The sequence below is a fragment of the Atractosteus spatula genome, chromosome 11, assembly GCF_055471065.1.
Source record: "Atractosteus spatula isolate fAtrSpa1 chromosome 11, fAtrSpa1.hap1, whole genome shotgun sequence".
In the NCBI taxonomy this organism is placed as follows: domain Eukaryota; kingdom Metazoa; phylum Chordata; class Actinopteri; order Semionotiformes; family Lepisosteidae; genus Atractosteus; species Atractosteus spatula.
The window spans coordinates 14023683-14047321 of NC_142716.1; the positions used below are offsets into that span (position 1 = coordinate 14023683).

Sequence of the window (23639 nt, forward strand, 5' to 3'; positions counted from 1 at the left end):
GAGGCACTGGTTAGGCTGTGCTTCGAGGGAAGAGTCTCAGCTTGACTCTCCAGCTGTAGTTAGTGATTGTCACAATGTTAGCACACAGTTGTCCACAGTGGGGAGTTGTGGAGACTCCAGTTTATTATCAGGTGCAAATCACTGTGCCAGAGCACTGTGGCAAGGCCAGTGGCTGGATACAGCATCCTGGTTTCTAGGTCATTACAAAGAGAACAATCCTTAAATATCCAAAAGAAAATGTGAAAATACATGTCTAAATATGTATGCTGTGTATGTGCTCCAAACTTAAGTAATACATTTTTTGTAAGAAAACTGTTGCGAAATTTGTTTCCGGTGGTGATTGTGCAGTTGCGTATGATACTCATGTCTGTTTTGTTCACTCACTTCTTCCAGACTCTGGTGTTTTACGTTTTGTACTCGACACCTTCATATTTGCATGTGCCTGTTGTGTCAACAAACATGTCACGGTTAACCTGCACCAGTGTATTCTGTGTTGTGGCGAAGCAAAACCTTTTCTTGAATTCGGAACTTCCTGTTTACAGTGATTCTCTGCTGTGGCAGCAGTGCTAAGCGAAAAAGAAAAGTCAGGTTAAGTTCAGCGAAGGCTTTATGGACAAGGACAGCAGTAATGCACTAACTGCAAAGGCAGGTCTCACAGACTTTAAGCATCTGAAAATTCAACCCCGAAACAGTCAGGTTTCATTTTGTAGAGGACTGTTTGTGGTGAGCACCACCCAGAAACAATTCTCGGAGTCATGTTACAAAAAGGCACAATGAGTCAATATTGTAGAACAGGTAGAGCCTTGCCTCCAGCTCCATAAATGCATAAAGAAAATAAAACGTAGAATTACACAATCTGTAGACACAGTCCCCTAAGCACACAGTCAGCAGGGAATTCCCTTATTCTGTGGAAAACCTAAAATAACACTTTCTATTCTTTTTTATCCTTATCTGGTCACAATAGAAATTTTTCTGAAATACAAACACTCATACGTATACTAAATGAATAGTTTTTTTTTTAGATGGAATATATTTCTTTCACGCTCGTTACTGTGACTTACTGGTGAAAGCAGCTGCTCTCAAGTACAGGTTTCTAGTTATTGTAGTTTACCCTCAAAAGGCGAAGCAGTGTTTTTGATTTATCATAATAATCACCTGCTTTTGTTGAGCACTTCAAACATACAGTAGGAAGGGGTGCAATTCATGTGCAGGACCCACCTGGGAGATGCATGTCAGCCATTATGTGCCAGACATACTTATCACATACTGAATAAGTGAGAAAATGCCTTACGAGTTGAATTAGTTGAGGAAACGAGGGAATACGAATAGAGAATAAGAATAGAACTTAGTCAGGAAACCAGGATAAACACTGCTACTCTTAAGTGACACGGTCTTAAATGACTAAGTAGACAGGATCTCATTTCAAACAGTTTAATGTCTCATCTGAAGGATGGCAGGTTGTATATCACACTGTCTCCAGCCACCATACTGGTTTCCATATTCAGCTACAGAGCGAAGAGCACCACCTACTGGTCTACTAACAGCAGCAACCTATTGTTCCTTAGAGGTTTCCCATCCCAGTACTGAGATTGAGAGTAGTGGGATGGAACAGAATTGGTCTTACCTTGTGAGAACTGACAAGATCAGGCTCCAAGCTGTTGATACTGCAGTCGTTCAGATTAACTGAGGATAACCCATAAGAGGAGAGAATATGAAATTGAATGTGAAACTCAAGTAAAAAAAAAGCACAGGCTGTATAATGGCATTAGACTATTAGCCAGCTACAGAAAAAGTAAAACATGGCTCAGTCAACCAACTGATTTTTTTGGATGAAAAATGTCAGCCACATCTGCAAATAAAAATGTAAAGTCTGATCGGAGTTGTAGTGTGTATAGAGGCTGAAAGTGATTGTCCTTACTGCAGGTTCTACTTTTCCAATTGGCATGGGACTAATGAGAATGAATCGCTGGTCTGGAGACACTCTCTGCACAAGCAGAAAACCGAATATGGCCTGAAGAAAGTCCCCGAAGGCACACCTCTCCTCGACGCAGCTTCCTTGGAGTACTTGTTCGCACAGGTAAAATAAGAATGTGCACAGGAACTACCTTTAAACAAAAGCCACAAAGGGGAAGTGTTCCCCTTTGTAAAAAGCATGGCAAGAATAGGTTTTCTTGTGCGATTGTTCGTTCATTCGTGGCTAAGATTCTGTTTCCTGGCCTCCTGGGGAGTCCCTTTCAGTTGGGTTGTTCTTTCACAGCTCAGGGTAATTCCACAAAGGCGAGCGTTTGACTGCTTGGACGTGCTTTTCAATTTGAATTTTCCAGTCGGGAATTCCTGCTAATGGGACACTAAAACAGCCATGAACGTGGCATAGGGAATAACGCACTGACTGATTTTATTCCCTGGTTTTGCCGGTGTCTGATGTTTTGTTCTTGTGGTGCTCTTCTCACTCTCAGGGCCAGTATGACTTCCTCAAGGGTCTGGCTCCTGTCCGGAGCCCTCAGAATGAGAACGAAACCCATGACATTGAGAACGAGTGTCTGGGGATGGCCGTGCTTGCCATTACACATCATACCATGAGAAAGAGCATGGCAGGGAGCGCGGGAGAAACCAGGTAAGAGCTTCCTGCCGCTTAACAGGATGGGTTGGATCGTGAAATAATTAGGCTCGTTTGTTTTACACGAAACAAACCAAGGGAAGTCTTGGATGCAAACAGCCCTTTAGGTTTTCTCAGCCTTTATTAAATGTTCAAAGAGCTCAGATGAGAATGTCGCAAGGAAATAATACCAAAATAATGTTACAGCATCTGGCCCATCCTGACTAGCTGTTACATAGGTTTTTCCGTGAGGGTGAAGTAAGGGCTCAGGCAGTCTAGACATAAAATTACTGTCCTCTCTTGTGCTGTTGTCTTCAGGTCTTCTTTTTCTCATAGTCCTCTTTATTCAATCTCCCCTTACACGATAATGACCTTAAAGTAATCCACAAGGATTTAAGGGGATTGTCATTGCTGACAAATTTAAGAATTCACATCTGTGATGCATATAGAGCAATTACAATTAAAGGAGCCTGTGGTATTTACTGTATGAATTATATACAGAATACCTATTGTCGCGGCACCTGGTTGAAGTCTTCACAGTCCAAGTCAATTGTAGTCAGTAAAGTATAATAGGGAGCAGGTACATTAAGGTGTGATAGACTAATACGTATTAAAAAAGACAATCTCCATAGAAAGTAAAAAATCCACTATAGGGGCAATATATTATACATACAGAAATATTTTGCATTCATATTCATTCTTAGACAAAGGATATTCATGAACTATCATTGCTACAGGGATCAAAATGGAGAATTCCATCATTGTTTATTTTTTTATTATAATTTAATTTTTTGTTATTTGATCAGAAACAGTTACAGAATATTTAGGAATTTTGCATGCTTCTAGATTTAGGAGTACAAATTAGAAATGTTAGTTTTGATTCGGATTTTTTTTTAAAACAATTTCCTCGACTCCGTTGCAGTTATAAGAAATACATTCCAGAGACTTTGAACAAAGCCATCAAGCAGCGCAACTTCTTGACCCGCATCAGAATTAACAACGTGTTCAAGAGCTTTCTCAACGAGTTCAACAACAAGACTGTCACAGACAGCAACGTCACCATGCATGATCTGAAAGTGAAGTACCTTTCCACTCTGGAAAGTCTCACCAAGCACTTTGGCACAGAAATCTTTGAGACTTCCATGCTACAGATCTGCGTGGAAAACGAGAGCTGCCTGCCATACAACAAAGAGCAGCCACTGTATGAAATACAGGTGTCTGGGAAAATGGGAATAATGTTGAGGGAGAAACCAGTCAATGTAAGATTTTATTTTGTTATTTTTGTCTGACGTTGTGGAAATTTTTGAAACATGTGTACGTACAGTAATGCTTAAACAAGGTCCTGGGATTGAGGATAAAATGTTTTCTCTTGCAAACATTTGAGTTTGTAAGCCAAGAGCGGTGGCTCTATGGCTAAGGATCTGTGCCAGTGGCTGGAAGGTTGCCAGTTCAAATCCCACAGCCAGCAGAGGAATCCTACTCCGTTGGGCTCCTGAGCAAGGCCTTTAACCCCAACTGCTTCAGGGGCGCTGTACAATGGCTGACCCTAAGCTTCTCTCTCTCCCCGCCTGTGTGTCTCAGGGAGAGCAAGCTGGGGTATGCGAAAAAGACACATTCCTAATGCAAGAAATTGTATATTGCTAATAAAGTGATCTTATCTTATCTTAACATATACTTGATGTTTTTTTCATGGCACGTTAACAAGGTCATCTATTGTCTTCTGTGTGAAATAGATCGTATTCACTCAAAAAGAAAAAAATAAATCCAGGAAGATCCGGACGGAAAATAAGAAGAAAAATGAGAGAAAAAAGGACAATCTCAGTGATGGCTGGAAACTCTTTTCAGAATTCAACAACATCACCCACATTGTCCTCAGGGATTCTACAGTCACCATTTACACACAGGACAACAAAAGGATGGTATGGTTTAAAATGTAATTTATATCAGAAGGGATATAAAAAATCATGTTTGAGACTTTGTAAATTTAGTTTACATTCAACTGTATGGCATCCGGAGTTATATTATACCTATATACACAATGAAACACACTGTAGGAACAGAAAGCATCATTAAACTGTAAGAAAAAAAGAGTTGTGGATTGGGTGATGTTTAAATAATGTATACAAAACGTTATACTGGAATGGTAATAGCAGAGTAAAGTAACATTTGTCATAATTCACTGAATTCCAAAAATCACAATTGTCATTTATTTACACCTATAAGTATTCCTTTACTGTACATAAAAACCAACAAAGTCAAGTCTAAAATAACAACGCTGTTCTTTGGAAATGCAGTAGAAGCTTCCAGAACCTTATGGAGGCCTCTAAAGGTTTCCTGTTTTCTGGGGGTATAATAAGAGGTCAGACACAGAAAACATTCAGTAACATGCATCGTCGTGCTTAAAGACAGACAGCTTTCTGAAGGCTCCAGGCAAATGGTCATTTACCTCCGCCAGTTGGGAAATGGCTATAAAAGAATTCAGACAACAGGGAATCACTTTCCACTGTAGTGTCCATTATAGAAAACTTTAAGGCTTCTGGCACTGTACTGTATATAGCCATTCTTTCAGAGTTCATGGGGGGGTTCCTCCTATAGTCTAAAAAACATACTGGTACTGTTCGTAGGGTAATTAGCTTCTGGGGAAACTGGCCCTAGGTGCGAGTGTGTGTATGTCTGACAGGGTGCCCTGCCATGGGCTGGTGACCAGTCCAGGGTGTACCCAGTCTCCAATTGGAAGAACTGGTTAGAAAATAGAGGGATGGTATATCCATTAATCAGAAATCCGAAATCCAAAAAAGATCAAAACGCTTTGGCAAGTGAAAATCAAAATAGCTGTACAGGAAAGATGGACAAAATCATCATTAGAAATAACATAATTATACAGATGGGAGATAAGGCAGCCCTTCCAGGGAGAGAACGTTGTTCTGTCTTGCCACCTTTGGTTGTGGGACAAGTGACAATTGTAAATCCAGAGGCAACAGTTGGAGATCTCCCACGCATCTCGGCATCTTCAGAATCTGAAGTGTCAAAAACGACAATCCGCAGTTGCTTACATTGTGGGATTCATGGCACATCTGCAAGGAATAAGTGCCAGAACCTCAAACAGCAGGCCTCTTCTCAGTAATCTCTGCTAGAGGAGGATTTACAGTACAAAATGCATACTTCAGTGAATAAATGTGACCCTAGTGCGTTCTTGACTTAAATCATTCAAAGTCTAAAATGACTTTGCTCTGTGCAATGACATTAAAGTGAAAGTATGACAATATTTTGAATTTTCTTAAGCAAGACGCATTATCCGTTCTGTTTATGGCGTTTTTTAATTTCTTTTTCAAGGAAGTATGAATAAATCTGGAGGGCACAATCCAGTACTGGATGTCCTATGTTAAGTGGGAGTTTGCCCTTATGAAAATGGCACTTTTCTTGATTTGTATAAACCACTTCTGCTTAGCATAAAAACTGTTACTTAAGTCCATGTGAATTCAGACCTCATGATTTACTTCTTCCCCTTCAGAAAAAAATAGAACTGTGAGCTTTGGAAATGGTAGATGTGAAACTCTGCAGTGATAAACCAGAACTTTTGTATTTTAGAATAAGGCACCCAAGGACATTTTCAGTTCTTTTTGACCTATGTTGCTAGAAAGTCTGAAAATGCACCTGAGTTTTCTGCTATGCCCTGTAATTCAAACGTCTCACGCAAAACTCTAATTGTGCTGTAGTGAATCTAGAAATGGCGAGGATAGTACATAACATTTTTTATATTATGGTCCTCCTTCAGTTGTTAATCGTGAATTACTGCAGTACAAAATGGAGTGCATTGCATCATAATCTGTACATATTTTTAAAGGAACCTGGATTTTCTTTACTGTTTATAGAGTAGCAAAATCCTAAAAAGTGAGTTATTTTAAGATGCACAGAAGCACTGAGCAAAACAAAATGGTGCCATTGTCAATTGATCTTTGCAGAATTGTAACAGAAACCTGAAAAGATCTACAAAAATAAATTTGAAGTGATAAGTTCAGTAGATAGCATTTATCCACACAGTAGGCTGTTGTTCTCTGCGTGAGAGATATCAAACCATGCTGTTAGAACTTGCAAATGATTTCTCCTTATCAGCAAGAATGTTCAGCAACTCGCAGTCTAAGCTTTCCGTGCGCTTATGTTGCTAGGATGTTTTGCTGAGTGCTAGCCTTTCTGTACTGTCTGCAAATGTGGCGCGGTCATTGTCCAATGAGAGGGGAAAGTTCAGAAGGAGATGTTGTTGTTTGCAGAAATGTTGAGTTGAAGGACAGAAGACAGTCAGCCTCTATACTGTCATGCCGTCTGCCTATATACTGTTCATGTATATGCAGATGTGCCTCACTCATTGTTTTAACATTGCCTATTTCTCACCCTGGCAGGAACTTCAGTTGGCATTCCGTGATGAGGCCTTGTCCTTTACTGCCCTGATTGACGGATATTTCAGGCTAACTGTGGATGCCCATCACTATCTGTGCACAGATGTTGCACCCCCAACGGTGGTGCAGAATCTTCAGAATGGTTGTCACGGTCCCATCTGGTCAGTTGCCTTGTCTATAGGCTTATAATAATTAATAATTAATAATAATTGCTTAAACTTATATAGCGCTTTTCTGGACACTCCACTCAAAGTGCTTTACAGGTAATGGGGATTTCCCTCCACCACCACCAGTGTGCAGCACTCACCTGGATGATGCGACAGCAGCCATAGTGCGCCAGAACACTCACCACACATCAGCTATCAGTGGGGAGGAGAGCAGAGTAATGAAGCCAATTCATAGATGGGGATTATTAGGAGGCCATGATTGATGAGGGCCAATGGGAAATTTGGCCAAGACGCCGGAGTTACACCCCTACTCTTTTTGAGAAACGCCCTGTGATTTTTAATGACCACAAAGAGGCAGGGCCTTGGTTTTACGTCTCATTCGAAGGACAGCGCCTGTTTACAGTATAGTGTCTCCGTCGCTATACTAGGACATTAGGACCCACATAGACTGCAGGGTGAGCGCCCCCTGCTGGCCCCACTAACACCTCTTCCAGCAGCAACCTTAGTTTTTCCCAGGAGGTCTCCCATCCAGGTACTGGCCAGGATCACACCTGTTTAGCTTCAGTGGGCTGCCAGTTGTGAGTTGCAGGGTGATATGGCATCGATACTATCCAATACTTCAATACTATCCTTCTGTTACACCGAGTGTTGTTTTAAACTGCGATACATTAACAGTTTTATTGTCCAGAGATGAAGTAGTAAAGTCAACAGTCATGTGCACAGTATATTTTTCTTTATTGGGAAAGCAAAAAAAAAAGATCTTGTCTTTTTGTTGCATTACGAAATTTGTTTGTCTATCGAAAAGAGTCTTTATCTTTAGATGGAGGATTAAGAAATAATCTTGATAAAGCAGTAGTTAAATGCCCATGTCCTGGTGGGGTTGCCCTGTGTGAATATTTTGTATTATAGTCAAGCCACACACATTTTGCATCCCTTTAAAATTTGCTTTGCTTTTTATTGATAGAACAAATTCCTTCTTTTATTGCAAATGCAGATTTCATTTTTCTGCACTAGAAGTTCCTCATTTGGTAGTATTTTTTACATGCCCAAGTTTTAAATCACATTTATCACCAACAACACAAAGTGATTTTTCAGAGTGTTCATGATAAATGATCATTTTAGTAATTTTTTTACTAGGGTATTTAACTTCCAGAGTGACTGGGGTATTTGACAAGTTGTTTTTGCCCATATCTTGCTTTAGTGATAGTAGGGCTTATAAATTCCTACATTTCCCTTTTGTCCTTGCCGTGTAACTGGTGAGGACCAAAGTTTCAATGAGGTCAAAAGTGACATCACAGGAAAATGGTGTTTTGATTATTGTTTATGTCCAACAACTCAATACTCAGCAAGTAAAAGATGCAGAGAAACTCTTTGCAATGAAAACAATGCAATCATTATGGTATGAGATAAAATCTCATTAGCTTAAACCACAATCACGTGGTACCTATTGCAAATAAGAAATTGTAATTGATGTATTGTAGTCATGCTAACTGATATAGTTCAGGTGGGTAGCTGCATGCGTAGGCTGCAAAGGAACAAGTAATAGGTTTATTCCATGCTGAAAAGAGAAGAAAGAAAACACAACGTTTCGGCTCTGGAGCCTAAGAAGGGTCCACGGCCGAAACATTGTGTTTTCTTTCTTCTCTTTTCAGCATGGAATAAACCTATTACTTGTTCCTATGCTAACTGATAGATTAATGATCCTTCTGTAACTCAGCATTCTGTGTGTTAACATAAGCTAGCATGTACTGTACACATTAATCCCATTTGCCAGATGGAAGGGCGTTGAGATTTTGACTCTCCTTTCAGTACTGAGTATGCCATTCACAAACTGAGGCAGGAGGGGAATGAAGAAGGGATGTATGTTCTGCGCTGGAGCTGCACTGACTACAACAGCATCCTCATGACTGTGGCCTGCATTGAGGTACCTCTGTCCCCTTGTGCAGCTTGAGAACGAGCTCTGTCTTTTCCAGAACATTGTGCTTGGATGGGTTTTTATGCCGTATTTCAAGTTTAATAATCATTTGTTTGTTTTGTTTACCAATTGTCCATTTTTTCATCAAACATCTCCTATTCTTCTCTATTAAAAAGCAGCCATAAAATGCTGTATGATGGAAGCCCTGGCCTTGTTTGAATCAGATTAAGATTCTCAAAACAATAGCCACTAACATCCAAACAGTGTTCACTTGCAGATTATATTATCTCTGCTTATGTAATGATGATCAGAAAATGTTGCTGTTTCCGTGACAGTCTTAACTCAACTCTTGCTCTCTCTTTTCTTTTCCCCTCTCCCAAGTCGGACAGCTGTGATATGAGACCTATCCGCCAGTATAAGAACTTCCAGATTGAGGTGGGGAGCCACGGGTACAAACTGTGTGGCACCGACACTTTCCGTTCCTCTCTGAAAGAGCTGATGGAGCATCTCTCTGGACAGTATCTGCGCACTGACAATGTCAGCTTTCAGCTTAGGAAGTGCTGTCCTCCTCAGCCACGAGGTATGCTGTGCTGTAGGGGGGCTGAATTGAAGAATGCCCAGCTCTTCAATTATCAGACACTCTTAAATTGACCAGTACAGGAGAATTCCTCTCAATTACCTCATTTGCAAATTCCACTCAGTTGTCACATTTACACAAAGAAATACTGGTGCCTTGAACTTGGCTTAATATGCACTAAAACCCCTTTCCTAAGGGGTTCACTAGTGTATTCTACAAGATTGACTTTGTGCTTCCCAGTCTCTCTACATCTACATTTCACAAATCATCCTGCACTAATCAGTCATTATCCTCACTACTCACTTTGCACTTTGATCTCAACTCTTCTCCATCTGTCTTGTCAGATTCATGTTTTTTAAAAACCCCATTCTCTCTTCATTCCTATCTATACTGACTGATCCTGTTTGGCCAGAGACACAGTTCTCTGATTTCATGAATAAATCTGCTTGCATGCCTGCACAGGACCCATGCTGTCTAGACTCCCTTCACAGCTCTCAACTCTCCTTCCTTCCCTGCTGGAGCCTAGATGCAGACCTACTGCCTGTTTCCTCCTTGCTGCTTTTATACAGTACACCTTCCTGTTAAGTCATGGGAGTTCCAGATCCTCTTGTAATTGCACCTGTCCTTCCTGTGGAATCTCATTCCTTCAGGGTGACAGTTATTCAATTAGTCCAGGTGTGTCTTATTTGAGGAGTGTCTCCTTAATAGGTGTCTTTGCATTGTGGTCATGTATGCACGATGGCATTTTTTATCATTTCCTTTTTAAGCTCAGTTTTTAGAATACAAAATATAGTGTACCCCTTATACATACAAAAGTACCAGGTCTCTGGCTGACCTTTAGATTGTGTGGTTGACTTCAGAGCTGACTTCACATTTGTTTCAGACAGTTTGTTTTTTCATGTTTGCAGCTGAACAGCTAGACAACTGCACATTGGTTGCATGTTTATTTGTGTATTTTCATTCTTGTGTAACACAAACGTATGTACACGGATCTGAAAAGCTACATGCCTGTGATAAATGTTGCACTGTTTCAGAAGTGTTTACGTTTTTAAATGTCGCTGTATCTCTGTGAAACAGGAAAAGAATAGTAAATGTGGTTTCCGGCTGATGAGAGCAATGTGACTCTCTGTTTACTTCGGGGGTAGTTGAAAGTTGTGAAATGTTTTGTGTTCATATGATAGATTAATGAAATTGTAATATGTCTGGAACTTTTCTCTACCATTTTAGATGGTATCCATTTTGCATATAAAGCTTGTAAGGATATACCCTTAACCAGGAAGTGTCTGAGTGCTGCAGGAATGTCTGGCACAAAGAAAAAAAATGCAATATCTTGAGTCTCAACTGATGCTTCGCACTTGACACAGATACACTTTTAAGTTTTCCAGTCTGCAAACCCACATGAGTATGACAAACCACAAGCTCTTTTTAAACCCACACAACATTGTCCCTTGTACACCTACGCAGTGAAGCCTTTAAAAAGAAGAGCTATTTAATGAGTGAAAGGTGCGTCTTCAACACAAAACTACCAGTTATGTATTATAGTAATTTATCAGCATTATTAACATTTATTGATAAGACTGTTATCCGAATGTCTTTATAATAATGCTTTATGCACGCAGTTAAGGAGTGATCAAGCTTGATACACACTGCATGAACAAGTCAAGCAGTAGATTTCATCACACGAGTGCTTCTCAGCTCTGTAATTTTTGCCACAGCCTGTGTAGCATCCAATTGTGCTCTCTGTTTCAGAAATTTCAAACCTGCTGGTGGTGACAAACAACACAGCCCCTGATACCCAGAGTCCATTGCAAGACAGCCAGCTGAGCTTCCACAGGATCTTAAAGGAGGAGATTGTCCAGGTATATCCAAATGGCGCCTCACTGCCCCTTTCTCATAAGAACTGAGATGTCAGTACATCCAGACTGAAGGTCTTATTTTAAGACTAAAGAGTAAATTCAATCAGACATCTTTATATCTCTATAGAATCAATTTCACATGATATGTTATTGCAAAAGTTGCTTTCAGTGATTCTTTGAACAGAGCGAACTCTTCACAAATAATTCATAGCATAATACGATTTTTCACAAAAGGTCTTTAAATTTGGCCTGGGCAAATTGCCTGCTCCATTGAAAATAAATGAGAGGCAGTTTGCCCACAGGAAAAAAACTGAGCCAAGTAATGAAATAATATTTTTTCAGTTATTGCACCGGAAAATTAATCCTTCACAATACACAAATTCTCTGAACGTTTACTATAATAGATGTCAGGATTTGGTGATTTAAACACATTACTCTCCAATTCTGTACATTTATGTAAAGAAAAGACTAGATGCATTGCTTTGCAGTACTCTGTACGTTAAAGATAACAAAGAGTGCAAAAGGTTCTTTTTTGCAACATGTACCAGAATAAATCAATACATCTATTTTCTAACCATGCATCCATCCATTTTCTAAACGCTTCTGCTAATCCAGTGTTGTGGGGGAGTCACAGCAAGCAACGGTCACAACGCAGTTTATAACATGGGCACCAGTCCATCTCAGACCAGAATATGTGATATTTTAAAAACAATAAGCATGTTAATTTCTTGATGTCCCCCCTTTTTATAGGGAGATCATCTGGGCCTAGGAACAAGGACAAACATTTACGTGGGTATCTTGAAGGTGAAGAGTGAGGATGATGAGGATGGTTTGTACGCTGTGAACGAGGTGAAGGTGGTTCTGAAGGTACTGGGCTCTAGGCACAGAGACATCTCAATGGTAAGAACCTCTCTCAGTGTGCTTTGTGCTGTAGTCCACCCAACGTCTGGACATTTGTATGGTCAACTCTCATCACATTTATCCTTTTGCAGGCCTTCTTTGAGACAGCCAGCATGATGCGCCAAGTCTCCCACAAACACATTGCCCTTCTGCACGGTGTCTGTGTAAGAGACATGGAAAGTAAGTGCATTTGGTATTGAGAAGCAAATCAAACTTAGCTAGGATTTTTAAAATTAATTGCCAAACCAAATGGACGTCTGTTATTATCTTCTGCGGTGGAGCGGTGGCTCTGTGGCTAAGGATCTGTGCCTGTGGCTGGAAGGTTGCCGGTTCAAATCCCTAGGCTGGCAGGAGAATCCTACTCTGTTGGGCTCCTGAGCAAGGCCCTTAACCCCAACTGCTCCAGGGGTGCCGTACAATGGCAGACCCTGCGCTCTGACCCAAGGCTCTTTCCCTGTCTGTGTGTCTCATGGAGAGCAAGCTGGGTTTTGCAAAAAGATAATTCCTAATGCAAGAAATTGTAAAGGGTTAATAAACTGATGTTATCATTATTATTATGCAGATGATATACAGTATATGCCCGACATTGAGTGCAACTCCGGAAACAGTGATGGTAAAGTTAAAACAGTTAAAAGTAAGGGCATCTTTTTCACAGATTGAGAGAAATGTTATCTGCTCTTCAGTGTTATCTTGCTTTCAGAGACTGAAGCAGTTCCACATTTTTATGCTGCTGTAGCGTTTTTTTGTTAAAAGAATTTCATTCCTTTTTTATATAAAACTTGGAATTGGCTGTTATTTTTTTTATACACTTCCATTTTAAATTTAATTCCACTAATTAATTGGCCTGGCATGAATGAACTGCCACTAGCACTGGGAGTGTGAAGATCTGTGACCAGACTCTTGAAATACATATCAGAACTGTTTATCATTTGTCACAGCAAGCCCCATAGTGTCATATAGGCCAATTTGCAGTGACTGGAGGAGCAGTTACTGACAGTACTTTTACCAACAACACTGCGAGCTCTGTGGTGCATTACAGCAGAGTTAGTACCAAAAAAGAGAAGTGGTTACTGACAATATTGATAACTAATAGACTGATGACATGCCCCAGACCCAAACTAGTCTTGAGGACCTCTCTGTGCCTTTAATGGTGGAACTGGTGTATAGTTATACTAAGCACCTTAAAATCAGTAGTTCATAAAAACCCATGTTCTTGTTCCCTTGTTTTAGATATTATGGTGGAGGAATTTGTCGAGTCCGGCCCTCTGGATGTCTTCATGCGTAAGGAGCGCAGTCATCTGACGCCAGTTTGGAAATTTCAAGTTGCTAAGCAGCTAGCCAGCGCTCTGAGTTACCTGGTAAGATAAGGCACAGTGTGACTGCAAACTGGTATGGGGCAAACCATTCTTCAAACCAAATCTTACACTGCAATCTTTTTATCATTCTTCATAGCGCCAGCCAATATGGTAATTAAAAAAAAACTCTTAAGACATTGTTCACAAACTATTCTTACAACACATTATTTTTTCAAGCCATGATGGACAGTCTAGTGCAATACTTCTGCTTTTCTTTGTTTTAATACATGCCTGAGTCTCACTTCTTCAATGACACATGTCACCTGGGTTTGAATAGTTAAGTGTTTCCTGACAGAATGAATTAGCAGATGTCTTTTCTGAGCAGAAGTGGAAATAAAGGTGCATTGGGCCTCAAGAAGAAAAAAAAGGCAGCTGTGAGAAACCTGAAGTTTTCAGAAGTTGTAGTAAAGTGTCACTTTTAATATGGAAACGGACCATCAATGAAATGCATGTCGAAACAAAATCCATTTATTATCTATTTATTCCAAGTGAATGCTGCTGCTCCTAATTTAAACATGGTTTCAGTAACATTTCTAATACATTTTTTCATTATTCCAAATTCAGGAGGACAAGAAGCTGGTCCATGGATATGTGTGTACAAAGAATATTCTCCTGGCCAGGAAGGGGCTGGAGTATGAAGGGAGTCCTTTCATCAAACTGAGCGACCCTGGTATTCCCATTACTGTGCTCTCAAGAGAAGGTAGGCTCTCTCCTGTTTCTCTGTATATTGCTTGTGCCAGAGCTAGTATCTGATGCAAAGTATCTGTTAAAATCTACGTTGTAACAAACCAGGTGGTGATAAAATTTCCAGCCGTTATACTCAGAAAGCACACTACACAACTAGATAATCAAATAATCATCTGTCCCAAAACAAATATTTATTAACAACAGAATATGCAAAAACGACATTACAACACCATACAATGGTTAAAATATGCCAGTATTTAAAGGGCTGTGAGTTCCAGAGCCCCACTTTCAACAGACATAGGAAATCCTAGAATTCTGTCTTTACAAACTGAACACAATAAAACACCTTCACAGGCTGCAGAAAGAAAACCTGTGTTAATGAACAAAATGGGCCCTAACCAAGACTAAATCTCCCTCTCTAAATGGATGTTCACAAATCAATTTGAATCAATTTCCCTAATGTAACAATGCATCACTAAAAACAGAAGAAGTGTTTTAGCCAGCAGGACACACAATAACGTACATCAAAATGTCCAAATAAAAAAGATCACAAGCTCTCTTCATATGATAAAGAGGTATTCTTTCAGCATTTAGACTACCTCGACAGAATCTCAGGGCACTTATTTTTGTGATGATGATGTCTTTCTTGTCCTTGCTTTTGCATTTTCTTTGTTTTTGTTCCTGTATTTATGCTACAGTCCATTCTGATGGACCATAATTAGGCTTGGCCTGTTCACTGTTTAATATTTTTTGTTTAAAGGTGGTCTTAATGATAATGAACAGTGAAGTTAATAATTATGCTAAGTAAACTTTCAAGACCCCTTTTGATCATCTGCATCTTTTGCCCTGTTCACTTGTCTCAAGGCCCAGCTGATCAAATACAGGAAAACAATATCCATTGTTCCAAACCTTTTAGAATAAAATGTGAACTGCAAACAAGCTAATTTCACTGAAACCCTGTTGCCCTCACAGCAATATGAAATGGAAATATTTAAATCCTTACATCCAGCGCTGGGTGAAAAGTTCGGATGAAATCTGTCAAAAGGTGTACCCCTTTAAAGCTAAAACTTCTGTGCTTATGTCTTATGAAATGTCCTTTCAAGGAGCTGCAGTGTTCACTGTATTGGGTATACTCAAGTTACAGTTACACAAGTGATTTTCGAAAGACTGGTTTTCAGTACAGACTTCAAAGAATCTATTTTCAGCCATCATAGTGTTGCCTGAAATCTCATTCACACATTTGAAACTAAAAACACAATGATGCAGTATAATCACAGCTCCTACCACTTGTTCTTGATCACATTTACCAAGCCAGAGTAGTTAACTGAGATCCTTAGTAAACAAGTCGAAATACATTGCGTATGTACCTTTTTCCTGTCTGTAGGTCTAGCCATGTCCCAATTACGTCTACACTGTGGTTGACCGTGTTGTTCTTTTTTGCAGAATGTGTGGAGAGAATCCCCTGGATCGCCCCAGAGTGTATTAAGAACACCAGCAACCTCAGTGTGGCAGCAGACAAGTGGAGTTTTGGCACCACGCTGTGGGAAATCTGCTATGATGGAGAAGCACCACTAAAAGACAAGAAACTCACAGAGGTAATCCGGCAACAACAGGAAGAGACACCTTCACCACCAAAATGGATCGTGTTCTGCTAGTTGCTTGTGAAAACCCTCTACATTATTTTCAGATTGCTCCTTGGAAATTCTTGTCTGTAGCATTGTGGTCAGCTTTGAGTTAGTCTTCTCTTGCCATAGTCACAATGCCAAAAGAGGCACATTGTTTTTAAGACAAAATCCCTAACAATCCTTTTGTACCCTTAGATGAGAATATTTAAAGCTAAAGAACGTGAATTTGACTTGGATGAGGTCATTTACTTTACTAATGACTCTTGGGCTATGTTTTCAAATGAGGTGAAAACTGAAGTGGATTCTTTCCATGTATATCTTCTACATGTAGTTGTTAATGATAGCTGCAAGTGAAAAGTTTATTCCAAGCTGAAAAGAGAAGAAAAGAAACAGAACGTTCCGGCTGTCGGATCTTAACAAATGTTGTGTGACACCTGAAGAAGGCTCCACAGCCAAAACGTTGTGTGACGCCTAAAGGCGGCTCCACAGCCGAAGAAGGCTCCACAGTCTGTTTGTGGAGTCATTGTCGTTGTGTTTCTTTTGTTCTCTTTTCTGGAATAAAACTTTACTTGTTGCTTTACAGCCTACGCATGCTAACGCAGCTCCCGCATCAACCTCAGTAAAGGTCTTGTTGCTTTCTTGGACAGTCTGTTCTCATTGTGATTTACTTTCTCTCTGCAGAAAGAGAGGTTTTATGCAGCGGAATGCGCACTGGTCACACCAGACTGCAAAGAGCTCGCTGATCTCATGAAGCAGTGCATGAACTACGACCCCAAGAAGAGACCCTTCTTCAGAGCAATCATGAGAGACATTAACAAGCTGGAGGAACAAAGTAAGACCACAAACCATCTGCTTTCACTCAAATACAGATACAGGATCTCACGTACCAGGGCAATATTCTAAAAATAATCAACATGATATAAAAACATTCAATTCTTGTCCATACATTAATCAAAAACGCATCTAAATTTGATCCTGGACCTTTATTGTAGGTCTGAACTGTTGACTTAAATAATTAAAAGACTAAAAAATTGTTCTTAGATGTCAGGGGCTTGAAGTTAAGGACCTCTTTAATAATATAATTTTTGAGTCGTCATTCTATGCTTTGAAAACAGGCGGAACAGTAGCGCAGTGGTTAGCATTGCAGCCTCTCAGTGCTGGGGCCCTGGGTTCAATTCTGTACCTGGGGTGCTATCTGGGTGGAGTTTGCATATTGTCCCCATTTCTGCATGGGATTCCTTCAGGTGATCCGGTTTCCTCCCACAGTTCAAAGGCCTACTTTGGTTAATTTGGCAGGTCAATTTCGCTTCTGGAATAACTGGCCTGGTGTGTGTGCATTTATGTCTGTTTGCTCTCATCCCATTACTCATCACTGGTAATGGTTGCTGGCTTTGTGTCATAACCTTTGACTTCCATGAGAGAAAACTGGAGAGGAACAATTTCATTAAACTGGCTTTTTTCCTGCATTTGGGATATGTTCCTTTAAAACAGAGGGGATGTTTTTTTTTAATAAATAAGGCCGTATCTAGCCATTTGTACTAATTTGAAAAGGAAAAATAAATGTTGGCCAAAACTCCTCTGGTGATTTTTTTAAATACCTGGTACCACATTCAAAACAAAACCAATTAAACCACATTAAGATTTTTATTGGTCGCGTTAGCTCTCACTCTTATCTCGGCTTCTACAGTGGCCTGTTGGTTTCCTAATACTCCCCTCACTGTCCCCACCTCGTGGATGTCACAGAAATCACACATCTGTCTTTTTGCATTCAGTATCTTCAACTCTGTTTCTATTTAAAGTATACGATGACATACACATTGCAGTGCTGGCCTGTCTATTTAAACGGGAGAGTGGATAAGTAAGCCATTGAACTAAAATGCAAGCATGCCAAGTAAAACACTCACACGGTCTGTTATTGTCTGTGGAATACTGACAAACCTCTCCCACACAGATCCTGAGATTGTTTCTGGTACCATGCCCAGCCAGGAAGTAGATCCCACAGTGTTTGAGAAGAGGTTCCTGAAGAAGATAAGAGATCTGGGAGAGGTGTGTGGAGTTGAACCATTTTACTTGATCTATTTATTTAAATCTTTTGTGTGGCAGGGTTCAGCTGTATCAAAAAAATAGAATTGTCAACACAGACCAGGCATTCAGATGCCTGAACCGTTTGGGAAACAGGTTATTAACCTCCATGAATAGCCGAGTGATGTATCATTACATATTGTCCCCTTTTCCTTGTAAATCAAGACTTTCGAGCCAAGGTCCTTGTCACTCCAGCCTCTGCTGTTTTTTTCTAGCTGAGCTCTTGCTTATTTAAATCAATCTGCCCATTTAACACGTAATTTACTAATTATACCTTGTTGGTCTGCTTTTTGGAACAGATTTTCATAAGTGACCCGAAAAGTTCCCTTTTTTTAAGTATTGGGAAAAAACAAAAAGTTTGAATTAATCGAATTAAGGTTATAGAGCAACATCAGTGTCCGGTGGGATCGAATGACCAGGAGTCAAGTCCTTCTCGAAATGACTTCAGCGTGTTAAAGTTGCTAACAGGATGGACTAACAGCCTTGTCGGTGTGGTTTCAGGGTCACTTCGGGAAGGTGGAGTTGTGCAGATATGACCCGGACATGGACCGCACTGGGGAGCTGGTGGCCGTGAAATCGCTGAAGCCCGAAAACAAGGACGAGCAGGACACCAACCTCCACAGAGAGATCGACATCCTGAAAAGCCTTTATCACGAGAACATTGTCAAATACAAAGGCATCTGCAGAGAAGAAGGCAAGCCTATCCAGAAAAGAGTGACATTTTCAACATTCAGTCATTGCCAGGGAAACTATATTTCAAAGAGTTCAAGTTATTTTGTTTTAATGTACATTATGCTTGGGGGTGATTTTCTAAATATCATATTAAGAGTCTCCTGTACCTTTAGGAACTGAATCAGATGACACATCTGAAGGGCAGCTGGAAATACAGATAAACATTTAAATTCAGTCCATGAGAAGTGTACCAGCTTTCCATCACAGTTAAAGTATTTTTTTTTTTACACGATTGAATTTCCTAGATGGGTAACACTGCCTCACAGTGCTGGGGCCCTGGGTTCAGTTCTAGACCTGGGGTGCTGTCAGTTTGGAGTTTGTACAGTATGTTCTCCTCCTGTTTGCATGGGTTTCCTCCCACAGTCCAAAAACAAGCTAGTTGATTAAATGTCTTCAAGGAAAACTGGCCCTGATGTGAGTGTGTGTCTGCTTTGTGCCGGTTGAGTGCCGAAATCCCCCGCGACCCTTAATATTGATGAAGCAGTTAGAAAAATGGATGGATGGAATTTGCCAGAACCAAATTAAGCAATCAAAGCATAAAGCAAGTATGTTTTAAGTGATAAATTAGTTCATTAGCAGATTTTAAGAAAACCCCACATTTTTTCCTCAGGGAGAACAACGAAGCTTATAATGGAGTACCTGCCAGCGGGCAGTCTGAAGGAGTACCTACCACGAAACAAACCAAAAACCGACCTGAAAAAACTCCTGAAATACGCTGTTCAAATATGTCAGGTAAGTTCAGTGTCACACGTCGTACGGCAAGAACATAGGCCTCCTGTCACAGGAGGAATAGGTCATAGATTAAATACTAGATGTCTTTCAGTTCTCACATTCTTAATCTGAAAAAAGGATGCCGTTCTTCACAGGGTTATACCCATGTATTTAAAACGTTTGATTTCTTCAAGGGCATGGACTATCTTGGAAGCCGGAATTATATCCATCGGGACCTAGCAGCACGAAACGTCCTTGTAGAAAATGAAAACACAGTGAAGATTGGAGACTTTGGCCTGACTAAAACCATCAAAGACAACGAGGGATACTACACTGTGAAGGACGATCTGGACAGTCCTGTTTTCTGGTAAGTCGTGATAGGGGAGGACAGACACAGCAGTCAAGCGTGTTGAGTAATGAAAGAGAACTGTTCAGAAAGTAGCCATAGCTCATGGAAATCTCTTTATATGTTATGTTGATACATAAGGCTATTCAGATAGCCATTAGAACACAGCTGTTAATTTTTAATATTCAAGGTACTTTTTATATTGACTTTGCAACCCTGTCTTTAAGGTTGTGCAGGAGACTTTCTGACATCATTTTTCTAATGTGACATATTCTTTTGTGTGAATCATCTTTAAAGGTACGCTCCAGAGTGTTTGGTCCATTGCAAATTCTACATTGCTTCAGATGTCTGGTCATTTGGGGTGACCATGTATGAGCTGCTAACCTACTGCGAGTCTGAATGCAGCCCAATGACGGTACGCAAACAGCCTTGCAATTCATTTTTGCAGCCTGTTATTTACATATCCCAAACCGTATCAGATGAGTATCCCATCACTGCACTTTGCTAGTGTAAACCACTTTAAACCAAGAATTACATTTCAAGGTAAAATGTTTAAAACAGAATTGATTTACTGTTCAGAAAAAAGAACGTTGCGCTACATTTGAAAAAGCTTATACTAGCTTTTATTTGAACAGTTAACAAACTTTAAACCCAATAGCCTGGGATTCAGTCCCATCTTTCTAGTACAGCAGATGGCTTCTCTCTCTGCCTGCTTCGACAGATGACTTGCCCAAAGGCTACATGCAGCTTGGGCTAGTCAAAAGAGTGGAGCACAGCTGTCATACAGTACTTACAGCACAGCTTCTCTTGTACTTCAGAGCACACAAATTACCCATTTAATCTATGGCTTTTCAGAGCTCCACTGAACAGCTGACGAAAAACAGATGTATTTGTTTAAATGCTGCAGATGCTCAGTTTTTAATGCTCAAGTTAGAATGATCTCGACATGTTTCCAGATGTTCTTGAAGATGATTGGTCCAGCCCAAGGTCAAATGACAGTCACCAGACTTGTAAAAGTACTGGAAGATGGAAAACGGCTACCATGCCCAGCGAATTGTCCGGAAATGGTAAGGTTATAGCATTAGTAGTCTGCTGTCATATGTATTTTATCCTAGCCAAGAAAGGTGTATTTACGTATGTGCTATATATATATACTTGAAAGCCAGTATTTAGGTCAGGCTTTCCAATGACTTGTCCTTGAGAAGTAAGTCCGGAGTTTTCACTCCCACAGGACTCTGTAGTTCACTTCTTATTTAAACCCTTAATTGACTGCTTGTGGGTTTTTTTTAGTTAATTATGAATACAACTTTAAAATCGGATGATGGAGTTTTATTTATAGGTTAAACAAATGGGTAGATACCATCAGGCTCTGGCGATGTAGCTTACATGCTTCTAGAAACGTCTGCTTCTTATATGCAAACTTTATTTACTATAGATTTTGAATAAACCTGAGACTGCTGTTGATTCCTATTTTGGTAAACACCCAAATGAAGTAATGATGAATGAAGTATTCGTTTAAATACATTTGTATTAGTGACCACTGCGACATTGAGCTTGATCAGTTAGCACTGTGGTGATTGCTGCAAGGTGCCGTCGTAAATACTTTTCAAAGATCCAGGCTGGAGGACTGCTGGCACTGGTTATATTTTAAAAGTCTTTATTGTTCTTCAAATTTTCAATCTAGCTTGATTATTCAAGAATACACTGGTGCTGTGAAGGTATATATGGAACACTTTCTCCTTTCTGTTTACTACAGGTTTACATGCAAATGAAGAAATGTTGGGAGCACGCTCCAGAGAAGAGGATTGAGTTTAAAGGCTTGATTGAGGTATTCGAGGGGCTCATAGAAAAGATGTAAAAACGAAAATTGTCAACTTGACTGAAAGAGATACAGCGGACAGGAAGTGACAGACATACAGAAGACATGATCATGCTACTGAAAAGTTTTGTGTTTTCCTAAAATGTTTATTTCATTTATTTTCAAGTTTCTGCATGTGGTACCCAGTAAATTTTATTTTCAAATACAGAACAGCAGTATTTTGTAAGCATAAAACAGATTCAAGGCTTTTGGCAATGTTCATCCTGCTGAATGCTCACTCACTTCCTAGAGACTAAAGATACCTTAAACTGTTAATTATGATATTCAGCAGATCATTTTAATCTGTAAATATATCAACATTTTAGAAAACATTTTTCATTAGATTAGGTTCATTTTTTTTTCATTTTTTTGTAATTATTTTTCCATGTCAATGTAATGTGTGCAATCAATTTTTTCTTACAAACCACTGGCATTAATTTTCTTGTTTTCTGTCTGCTTAAATGTATGCATTTTATTAAATAAAGATATACAATGTTTGGAATATTATTTCTTGCTATTATAGTTTGTGACATCTCTAGCTGAGACTTAGACAGATTTAGTGAGCTACGAATACACAAGTTAAGCTTTTCTGAGAATGTATTGTGACAGTTCATTAGAATGTCTAGTCATATACAGTAGTAGGCTTAGACAATGGAGGTAGTCTAGCTATTGTGCCTCATCCAGGAGGGGTAATTGAGGTGAGAATTAAGGGCAGATTTGCTAGCTGCCATAACACTCACCATGACAATATTTTTTTTAATTTCAAAGCTTTTCTGCAACCTACTAGCATAACAATCTACCACAAGGAAACCCTTTGTTCTTCTAATCCAGTTCAGCACGTCATCTTAAAAACTGTGCCCTTTAGACACCTTTCTTTGAAGTTCTCTTTGCTGGCCTGCAAAGACAAACCCAGCAGATCCAAGTCCTTTTGTAGCCAAATGCTGGTAACATTGCACAAATTGACCTTTTTGTCAATGAGAAATCTCGTTACTATTTCACAAGCTACAAAAAGGGATGCAATTTTTTTTTCAGCATCGTCTTTAATGGTTAAATAACACCAGCATTCATATGCATTTCATGTCAAATAGAAGCACACAGGTCTGATTATACTGTATATACTTTTAATATTTGTGATCTAGATTGCAGTTTTAAAGCATTTTATAAATAAGCAACTACAGCTGTTTCCAGCATAGTACTGAGCCATGTCTGTAGAATGACAGTCCCCTCTCCTCTGGCCTGCATTTGACAGAGGCCGAATGCTATTGGAAAACTGCCAGCATGGCACATAAACAGTGCTTTAGTGTTGACACATTTGATAGTATCTATCAACATGCCTTTGCATATTTATATATGTCAAGACTGTAACCTAGAAAATACTTTGCAAAAGAAACATGGGATATAGTAACATGTGAAACCCCAACAGTATTACGTACTAGTATTAGGCAACATGAAGGGTTAAACTACATGGACATAAATAACACCCAGGTATGTCATTAATTTATACAGTATGATGGCTCTTAAAAGGAAAAAAAAAATCAAAGTTATTGAAATATCCAAGCCGGACACTAGAGGACAGTGTAACCTAAGAATCATAATCCATCTGCATATAAATTCAGCATAAACATTTTTCTCATAATGCGAAAGGAAAAAATCTTAAAAAAAAACTAACAAGAGAAATATCTTTGTTCAAACAGGTTAAAACTAACATTACTAGGATAGAAATACTGACAAAGCAAATTACAGGACACCCAATTTATTACAGATGAACAAGGCAGCCAAAAACCTTGAAGGAATCCTTCTACACCCCAAGTGGGTGTCTTAGCGCTGTGTTTCTTTTT

The 23639-nt window shown here is 39.6% G+C and overlaps 1 protein-coding gene across 2 annotated transcripts in view; it reads left to right on the forward strand.

Moving 5' to 3' along the window:
• Positions 1 to 22308, forward strand: part of jak1 (Janus kinase 1) — a 39146-nt gene extending 16838 nt beyond the window's left edge. For both annotated transcript variants that reach the window (XM_088927794.1, XM_088927792.1), the window contains exons 4-24: positions 1924 to 2077; positions 2457 to 2614; positions 3519 to 3855; positions 4330 to 4515; positions 6994 to 7151; positions 8967 to 9081; positions 9454 to 9652; positions 11399 to 11508; positions 12256 to 12405; positions 12498 to 12585; positions 13636 to 13763; positions 14325 to 14460; positions 15891 to 16042; positions 16754 to 16904; positions 18024 to 18118; positions 18656 to 18848; positions 19497 to 19618; positions 19792 to 19964; positions 20241 to 20358; positions 20900 to 21010; positions 21700 to 22308. In XM_088927794.1, the coding sequence (XP_088783920.1) occupies positions 1924 to 2077; positions 2457 to 2614; positions 3519 to 3855; positions 4330 to 4515; positions 6994 to 7151; positions 8967 to 9081; positions 9454 to 9652; positions 11399 to 11508; positions 12256 to 12405; positions 12498 to 12585; positions 13636 to 13763; positions 14325 to 14460; positions 15891 to 16042; positions 16754 to 16904; positions 18024 to 18118; positions 18656 to 18848; positions 19497 to 19618; positions 19792 to 19964; positions 20241 to 20358; positions 20900 to 21010; positions 21700 to 21801 (3136 nt within the window). In that variant the 3' untranslated portion in view covers positions 21802 to 22308. The remainder of the gene's footprint in view (positions 1 to 1923; positions 2078 to 2456; positions 2615 to 3518; positions 3856 to 4329; positions 4516 to 6993; positions 7152 to 8966; positions 9082 to 9453; positions 9653 to 11398; positions 11509 to 12255; positions 12406 to 12497; positions 12586 to 13635; positions 13764 to 14324; positions 14461 to 15890; positions 16043 to 16753; positions 16905 to 18023; positions 18119 to 18655; positions 18849 to 19496; positions 19619 to 19791; positions 19965 to 20240; positions 20359 to 20899; positions 21011 to 21699) is intronic.
• The last annotated feature ends 1331 nt before the right edge of the window (positions 22309 to 23639 follow it).